The 9,590-nt window shown below is 42.8% G+C and overlaps 1 protein-coding gene across 1 annotated transcript in view; it reads right to left on the reverse strand.

The window, feature by feature from the left end:
* LOC109381542 (acyl-coenzyme A thioesterase 1-like) overlaps nucleotides 1-6,205 on the reverse strand; it is a 26,111-nt gene extending 19,906 nt beyond the window's left edge. Inside the window, exon 1 of the mRNA XM_019640292.1 lies at nucleotides 6,190-6,205. Within this exon, the coding sequence (XP_019495837.1) occupies nucleotides 6,190-6,205 (16 nt within the window). The remainder of the gene's footprint in view (nucleotides 1-6,189) is intronic.
* Nucleotides 6,206-9,590: the final 3,385 nt, after the last annotated feature.

Genomic DNA, 9,590 nt, shown 5'->3' on the forward strand with positions numbered 1-9,590 from the left:
TCACTGGCCCTCATATGTGGGATCCGAACCGGGGCCCTCTGGCGTCCCAAGCCAGTTCTTAACCATCGTTCCACTCGGCTAGCCCCCCATGACTCTTTTTTGCAGTATCATTGTTCAGATGGGCCCCCTGGTGTGCAGAAATGAGCAGCCATAGAGATGGATTCTTTTTCCCACCATCCCCAAACCTGTCTCGAGTGATGGAGCTGTGTGCAGCTTGCCTACTACTCACACATGTCCTCGTTTGTTGAGGACCACCACTATAAAGCAGTGGAGAAGGCATGCCGGCAAAGCTTTGGGTTGAGTCTTGGCAAGTTACCTGCCAGAGCTTCAGTTGCTTCATTAAAACTCAGACACTAATTATCCCTCCGCAAGGCAATTTTGTGGTACTTATTGATACTTGGGTGATTCTGTGAATATGTTTTATAAACCATTAAGTGCTGTATAAATTCAAGGCGTTATTATTAGTATACTACCTTCCCCCCAAGCCAACTCTATTCCGTATCTCTTCTCTCCTGAGACTAGGCAAATTCACAGAGACAGAAAGTTGATCAGTGGTTGCTGGGAGGAGGGAGCAATAGGAAAGGGGTTTCTTTTGGGGGTGATGGAAATATTCTAAAATTAGATAAAGGTGGTAGTTGCACAACTCCACAAATATACTAAAAACCACTGAATTGTATATACTTTATTTTATTTTTTTATTTTTATTTTTTTGGGTATACTTTAAGAGGATGAATTTTACAGTATATGAATTCTACCTCAATAAAGCTATTATTTAAAAAAGAAATCCTCTGAGGATCCTACTGCATTCACAGGCGCTTCACCACCTGTCTTACTTGCTTCACAGGCACTTTTTCCCCAGTGGTGCTGGATACTGGCCTTCTTTTTCCCCAGAACACAGAACATCTAATGAGCTAATGCTGTAGGATTTTTCAATCAAACTTTAAAAAAAAATAGTACTTTTCATTTATCTGGGGGAAGTGAGAATAGCAATATAAATACACGCCTTCTTATAACCATTTTATTCATCTCGGGAAATACTAGGTATGAAAGAACCTGGAAATAATAGAAACATTTCTGGGGTTAGACATGGGTAGATTTTTTTTTCCCTCTCCCTTTTGATTGAATTGAAAAACTTAGATAATGATTTCTTTAAAATGATAAAAACTCTCAAGATAGAAAGTGTACTTATTACTACATAGTCTTTAATTTCTCCCAAATCGTGATACAAAACTCTCTAGTGTGCCCAGATCATTACAGTTCCTATATACCACGCACAGGTTTTATGGTACAAATCTAAAATGCACCATTTGTTTCTGCCAAGGAGTGTACTGTACCTTTTTATTTTTTTAATTTTGGTGCACCTGGTCAATGCGTGGAGTGGACGGAGCAAGCTCCTATTCCATCTCCTAATTCCAAAAATCCATTTAATATATTGTCCTTGGATAGAGGACATATCAGATATTAAACTGATAAGAACCGATAACTACACTTGATCTTAGCCAAAAGAAGCGATTGTACTGTACCTTCTGTCCCACAGAAAACCAAAGGGTTGTTTGTGTGTGCCCTTTAGATGACTTGTGAAGTAGAAGGTGGCTAGTGAATATATTTCTACCTGCCTAGAACTCAAAGTACTGGAAGTAAAATAAATACTGGCAATTGTACATGTTTATTCCCACAAAGGTTAAATATTAGCTTCAAGACTTTCTCACTACATCCATTTTAACTCCCTGAGCAGGGGGATATAGGAGGAAAGGAAGGCGGGGAGCAGGGTTAATTCAGCTATTTCTTACTTCCCTGGGAGGGATTTCAAGTAGGCTGAGAGAAGTGGGGGCGTGTCACGTGGCAAAGTATCTCCTCACCTGGAGGTGACTTGTATGGAGCTGATTCTACAGCTTCTGGCTGCACACATCCTACACTGCAAAGGAAGGAACCCCGAATAGAGTGACTGAGTTCCCCCAGTGTGACCAAGCTGGGTGAGGACCATTTGGAGGGCAAGCTTTGTGTGGGCATCTGAGCTAAACTGCCCTGGAGTCTCATGGGACTCTTTACATTAGAAGAAAGAAATGGTATTGCCATCCTTGTTCAAGGGAAAGAAGTGATTCAGAGCAAATCTGATCTGTGTTGGAGTTAGAATGAAATCTTGGAAGAAACAGCTGATAGTGAGATTAGAACATGAAACTGAGAAGCAATGTCGCAAATAATGAATTTAGTGATCTGGAAATGTTTTTTATCTGTTTTGTCTTCTCCTTTTCCACACAAGTACTCCTTTGAGAAAGAGGCTTTCTGAATGTGACACCAGGGAGAACATTAAGTCTAGAAAATATAACAACTATAACTATTTTTATATAACAACTGTATTTCTCTATTTTCTTCTGTTCTCAAATTTCCAACTGTTATTTGTCATAGTTAGGAAAAATTCAAAAATGCTAAAATCTTTCAAATTTAACAGCTTGTAGCACCATTCCTCTTCCCAAATTAAAAACATTAAAAACAAAACAATACATAGGGGCCGGCCGAGTGGCTCAGTTGGTTAAGAGCTCGCTCAAGAGTTTGAGCTCTGAGCAACAGCGGTTCGAGTCCAGCCCGAGCTGAGCAGCCNAGTTCACCTGTGCAGTGGGTTGGACCTGAAGGAACCTAGCACATAGCAGTCTTCAGTTCCAACTCTTAATGGCTAAGAGGAGCGCAGGACTGGAATTGAATTTTGTCCCTTTGTTAAGTAATTAACACCCGTTAATCATAGGCCCTTTGTTTTAAAATGTGCGTCATGGTGTTTTGCTTGTGTATTATTTGTGTATATGCTTATATTCCACACCATCCCTTATCAAAGGGGCCTGGCATCTTACCGTGTCACCTCAGCTTCATTCCTTTCAGGGGGAAAAAAATAGCCAAATGAAGTAATATTATTTTGTTATACAGAACTCTTGTGTTGCTTCATTTAGGCAAATGGTATCATCCTACACATCTCACCTTTCCCCACTTTTTCATAAGTTACGGGTTCCACCCTGTGGTGGATTTTTTTCATCAAACTTAACTTCAGGCCTTTTCCAAGGCCTTGTTCTTGATTTTACATTCATATTTTCATATTCTTTTTATTAGAGAAACCTGCAAGTTGTATAAGCTTCAAGCCCACTGTTGACCTCAAACAAATTGTTAACCAAAATTGTCAGTAGGCAAAAATCAAACAAAAGAAAAGCATCTACCTGGACTTTAAAAGGAGTTGCAAATCCATGCATAGCAATTCAGGTAGTAACCCAAAGTGTCCACCCCCGGAGAACAAAAGTCAGGGGGTTTTCAAAGGCAAAAGGGGAGGTTAAGGTTTGCATAAGTCAGTCATAAAGAATTTTAGGGCCGGCCGAGTGGCACGTTGGTTAAGAGCTGGCTTGGTACACCAGAGGGCCCCGATTCGGATCCCACATATGGGGGCCAGTGACGCTGCCCTCCACAGCTGAGATGCTGAACGGCAGCTCGACCTAGAGCTGGGCTGCCGTGGGTTGCTGGTGATGGTGTAGGCTGCAGCCCCTGCTGCAGTGGGTTGCCATGGGCTGCAGTGTGTGGCCGGCAGCCAGTGTGAGCTGCTGGCAGCCGCTGTGAGCGGCCGTCCAGAAGCCAGCGACTGATATGCCTTGTCCGGGGAAGAGCGCAATGATGGTGTCAGCTTGGGCCAGTGGGGCAAGCACGGCTAGACTGAGGAGCAGAGGGACAGCAACTTGTCTGTGCCCCTTCCCCCAATTCCCCAGCGCTGTTTCCATTCCCCAATTCCTCAATAAAAATCTTTTTTAAAAAAGAATTTAATTGGTGCTGGTAACAGAAAGCTAATCTTGGCTAAACATAATTGATTGCTAAAGCTATCACTAAGAGAAAGTCTGTCTTTGTGAGTAGTTGCAGGCGTTCTTGCAGCGTTCTAGAATATATATGGTTTTGCCCAGTTCAAAGTTCATGTTCTGTCCAGTGAGGATGTCATTTCCATAAAACCCATTTCCTTAATGGCCTCCTGGCTCCATTTTAAAGCTCCTTAACACAAGTGACCCCATTTTATTTCACATTTGATAAAATAGCCAGATATTTCTCCAGCAAAATAGGTTTATTCAGGAACAACAAAACAATGTAATTCAGGGCATGCAGTCTAAAGGCAATCCAGCACAAGTCCAGGGAAACACAGGAGAGAAATGCTCTTTTATGGACCTGGGAGGACCTGTTGTAAAGGAACAGTCTATTGGGAGAAACTGAAATTTAGAAGTATAGTGACTTTTCATTGGCTGAGTTATGGCAGTCCCCCATTGCCCCAGCTCTTACTGGGCAAGGAGGAATTTTTTTCCTCCTCCTACTGAGGTAGTCAAGTACTATCATTTCCTGTGGGAGATGCAAGTTATGATCTTGTCCTGTGGGGGTCAGTAGTGTGAGTTGAGTGATGTGTGTGAGAGTTCTCTCTTCTAGCTTCTTGCATCCATTTTAAATGAGATTTGTTTATTAATTATCACATTTCCCCCCTTTTAAAGATCAAGCTCTTTCTCTGTAAGCATCATTAATCAAAAGTCAGGTTTTTCTGGATTCAGTAGTCTTTTGTCCCTTGGTGCCATAAAGGACCTTTGACCTTTCCTGGGTGTCATGTTCCATGTTGGAGGGAAAATGCACAGATTGGAAGCCTATTGTGGTCACATTTGAGTAACAAGGAGTGGTGGGAGATTTCTCAGGCATTTCCCATCTAAAGTCTGTCTAAAATCTAAAATCTTAACAATAGTGAATATGGCAAAGGCACACTCAGAATTAAATTAAATGCTTTGGGAACAGACAATGCAGGAATAAAACATAAAGCAATTAAATAGTATTATTATCTAAAAAGAAACTCTTTGGAACAAAATCTCTTATTAAAAATAGAGCATTTTTGGGCCGGCTGANGTCCTCCACAACTAGATTGGGGAACAAGACAACAGCAACTTGTCTGTTCCCCTTCCCCCAATTCCCCAGCACTGTTCCCATCCCCCCAATTCCCCAATAAAGATCTATAAAAAAAAAAGCGGAAACCCATTTATTTATTCATTTATTGGACAAATATAAATTGCATTCCCACTACTTTCTGCAAAGTGCTAGGAATGCAATGTAAATAAGATAGACGTGGACCTATCCTTTAAGGAGCTTACAGCCTGTCCACTGGGTGACAGACAGTAAATAACCACACACATAATAGATAAAGTGAGGTAATGTAGGAGGCGGGTTTCCTTTCCCAAGTCTGTTGAAATTCTAAGGGCACCAGTGTTAAAGAAGGGCAATGCTGGGAGGACGGCCACTCTATGGTGCTGTCTAGAGGCTGCAGAGGGAGTGAGTCCACGAAGCGAGAGGGAAGGTGGCTGCAGACAAGCCCTTTTGGCAGCTCCATATTCAACTGGCACCTCAGGGGCAAGGCCAATAGTTAAACATAGGTGTTCTTTAAATGCGCATGCGTGGATGAGCTGAGTTTAAAAAGGAAAGGGAATGGGTTTTGGATCTGATGGAAAGGGGGAGGTCCATCTCCTACCTTTCTCCCTGTCTTCCCCTCTCTCACCCGTCAAGATTGCCCAGTTACTTGCCACAAGTGCAGAGGTTTGAAATTATGCCCGGCAACAATACGGCCGGTGAGGATATTGATGGAAACTGGAGCATCTGCCAGCCCCCAAACCAAAGCAACTTCCGACAGGTGAATCCCCGAGCTGGAAAGTGTGCTTACTCCACAGACCACGCTTTTGAACAGGAGATTTACTTTGGTAATAGAGCTGGGGACCTGTGGTGGGGGGCTCAGGTGGACCTGGAGCAGGGAGGTAGAAGGTAGCTGGGGCATGAGTCATGGGTGTAAGATAAGAGGCCCTGGATGACCCAGGTGTTCGTGGTAGCATTTCCTGGTTACTCGCACAGGAGCTGGGGGTTTTGCGGGGAGGGGTGGGGGGGCCCCCCTCCCCCCGCAGCAGTTATCTGGTGCGGAAGAAACTGCCTCTTCCCTCTTTCTTTATCCCTTTATTTTACTAAGGAGGCAGTGGAGGGTGGGATTGTAAAGCAAGATTTGCACTGGGAACAGCTTACCTCTTCTCTGTACACCCTTCTCCCTTCTCTCACTTTGAGATATTCCCCCACTGAGGCGCAATACTGGGAAAACGAAGAATCAGGCTCTGGAGTCAGACACATCTGAGTTTAAATCCTGGCTTAACCCCTTCTACTAACCTTCAGCAAACTGCATAATCCCTCTGAGCCTTACGTACTTTATTTGTAAAATAATATTAATAAAAATGCACTTCAAGTAAAGAGTAGACCAGAAAGCATCTATAATGCTTCTTGCCCAATGTCCAGTAAAAGTCCACTACCTTCCCCTTCTATCTTGCTATCCTTTAGACACCTGGGCTTCCAGGATACATGATCTAGGTCCAAGCTGTTTATTCTTTCCTACCCCCATCTTGTTCTAAATTTCTACCAACTGAAAGTCTTCTTAAAGTGCTTAACCAAGTTAATCTGACTAAGGAATTTATGACTGATAAGAGATGAATTTGGTAGCCCTTCATTAGTGTCTAGCTTTTCATAGGGGACAATGCCTATCAGTTAGGCAGGTTCTGCCTTGGCATCCAGGCCTCTATGAGACCACCAGCTCATATTCCCAAACCACAGTCACTTTCAAGAGATGCCCACAAGCATGGTAGTCATGAGTCCTACGGGCTTAGAGTAGGGTAAAATGAAATTGGGGCTGATCCTGGTGACTGAAAACCCAGGGTGCTGAGGACTCAATATTTCTTTATCTGTTCACAGATAAAGTCCAGGTCATCCACCGGATTGGTGCAAAGAGAGACCAAATTTTCCTGGAAAACCTCAACAAGTACAACAAGCAGCTATCGAAGGTCTTCCCTGAAACCCCAGAAAGGTGGACTTCCCAGCCAATTCCTGTATCATGTAAGCAAGAAGCTGATAATGGGAGTAAAGATGGAAGTGTGGCTATTTCTTTAAGGCTCCTGTTTCATAGGCTGGGGCATCGCCAGCATCTAGGGGGACTAAAAATCATCTCATAAAATTATAAAATACTAGCTGTAACTAGGAAAAGCCTTTGTGAACATCCATTCAGTTGAAATCAGAGAAAATTTAGGTGTAATAAAGTGGTTTAGGGCCAGTAATTACCAGTAAGGCAGATCCCATCTTAATACTTCCAGGGGAAGTATATCAAACCCTGGATTCAGCACACTGTTCTTTTCACTTGGGCTGGCTCTACTCTCCCACTCCGTTCTCAGACCCATACCTGCTTTAGGCTGTAGGGTTATCCTCTGTTGTAAGTTTCTGTTTCACCAGTACAACATTCTTCATTCTGTAAGACAGACAAGATAGAAAGGAAATAGTCAAACAATGAGTTTAGGAAACAAAATGTGTCCATCCTCCAAGAGACTGTCTCACTTCCCATGACTCTTTTTTTTTTTTNGTTGCTTCACTGGCCCAAGTTGGCACCATCATTGCGCTCTTCCCGGGCGAGGCAGCTCAGTCACCGGCTTCTTGACGGCTGCTCACTGTGGCTGCTGATCGCTCACGCTGGCTGCTGGCTACACACGGTAGCCCATGGCAACCCACTGCCACAGGGGCTGCAGCCTACACGGTCGCCAGCGACTCATGGCAGGGCAGTGTCACTAGCCCTCATATGTGGAATCCGAACCGGGGCCCTCTGGCATCCCAAGCCAGTTCTTAACCATCGCACCACTCGGCCGGCCCAGCTTGCTGATCTTTGATTCTTTACTATGTCAGCAAGAAGAACTGAGACTCGCATAACATTTCAACTGGTGAATGAATAAGTAACCTGTAGTACATCCATATAACAGAGTACTACTAAGAAACAAGAAGGAACTGCTGATACACGGAGCAACACAAATTAATCTCAAATGCATTATACTAGACTCAAAAGGCTACATAATAGGGGCCAGCCAAGTGGCTCAGTTGGTTAAAAGCTCACTCAAGAGTTTGAGCTCCGAGCAATAGTGGTTCAAGTCCCAGCCCAAGCTGAGCAGCTGCTGAGCCGCCAACAGGTGACAGGATGGCTCAGCTGAAAAAAAAAAAGCTACATATTCTGTATGATTCCATTTACTGGATATTTTCACTATTTGCATAAAAAGTTTGTATTTAACATGCAATATTTAAAGAACTTTATACCCAACACTTTTAAGAAATATTGGGCTGTCGGAAAAGTCATGACGCATTTTTGCAACGAAAACAAAAAAAATACGTCATGACTTTCCCAACAACCCAGTACTAACCATGGAAGTCCCCTGAGTACCTGTGTATTTTCCTCCCTTTCCACTGTCCTGGATTTTATCATTCTCTTAATTTTCTTTACCGTATTACCACTTAAATGTGTACCTTAAACAGTATTTTGTTTATTGTGCATACTTTTTGAATTTTGTCTAAATGTAATGAAATTGTGTTCTTCTAGGATTTGATTGTTTCACTCAACACTGTTTTTGAGATTCATCCATTTTGATTCTTGTAGCTGCAGTTCAATAACTTTTGCTGCTGTAAATACTGTACCTCAATTTAGTTATCTATTGTTGATGGATAGTTGGCTGTTTGCAGTTGTTTTTGCTCTTACAAACAATACCATTTGGTGCATATGTACCAGGAACAGAATGATATAGTCAAATTTCTAAGTAAAAATTTGTTTCCAGGAGAAATCTATTCCTTTCAGCAGTGAATGTGAGAGTTCCTTTTCTTCTGTGTACCTGTTAACAATTGGTAATGTTAGACTTCTAAATTTTGGCAAATTTTGAGGGTGTGAAATGTGTAGTTCAATTTTGCGTTTCCCTGATTCCTAATAGGATAAGCACCTTTTAATTTTTTAATTGGCCAATTGTTTTTTATGTAATGGAAAATTTATCCAATAATTTCAGATTTCCAGTGAATAGCAAGAAGCCTTCCTCCTTCATGCTAATTTTCTTAAACCTAATATACTGTAGGAATTATATGCAAAGTTGTAAAATTGAGAAACTTTTTATAAAAATAAAAAATTTGAAACCACCTGTAAATGTTTTTTTTAAACATTACACATTACAACTGTCTTTTCTTGTTTTTTTTTTTTTTTGTTAGATTTTTTTTATTGGGGAATTGAGGGGATGGGAACAGTGCTGGGGAATTGGGGGAAGGGGAACAGACAAGTTGCTGTCATTTTGTTCTTCAGTGGCCCAAGTTGGCACCATCATTGCGCTCTTCCCAGGCAAAGCAGATCAGTCGCCGGCTTCTGGATGGCCGCTCACTGCGGCTGCTGGCCACTCACGCTGGCTACTGGCTACATACGGTAGCCCATGGCAACCCACTGCAGCAGGGGCTGCAGCCTATGCCTGTCCCACTCACAGCAGCCCTGCTCCAGGTTGAGCTGTTGTTTAGCATCTTAGCTGTAGAGGGCAGTGTCACTGGCCCTCATATGTGGGATCTGAACCGGGGCCCTCTGACATCCCAAGCCAGTTCTTAACCATCGCGCCACTCAGCCGGCCCTCCTTTTCTTTATGATGTCTTTTAACTGACCTCTCAGTCTTGGAGCAGCAGAGCCACCTCCCCACCCAACCTTCCTGTCTCGACATTTTAAAGCCCCACAGGCCTCCAGAACG

The sequence above is a fragment of the Hipposideros armiger genome, unplaced genomic scaffold, assembly GCF_001890085.2.
Source record: "Hipposideros armiger isolate ML-2016 unplaced genomic scaffold, ASM189008v1 scaffold_49, whole genome shotgun sequence".
Classification (NCBI taxonomy): domain Eukaryota; kingdom Metazoa; phylum Chordata; class Mammalia; order Chiroptera; family Hipposideridae; genus Hipposideros; species Hipposideros armiger.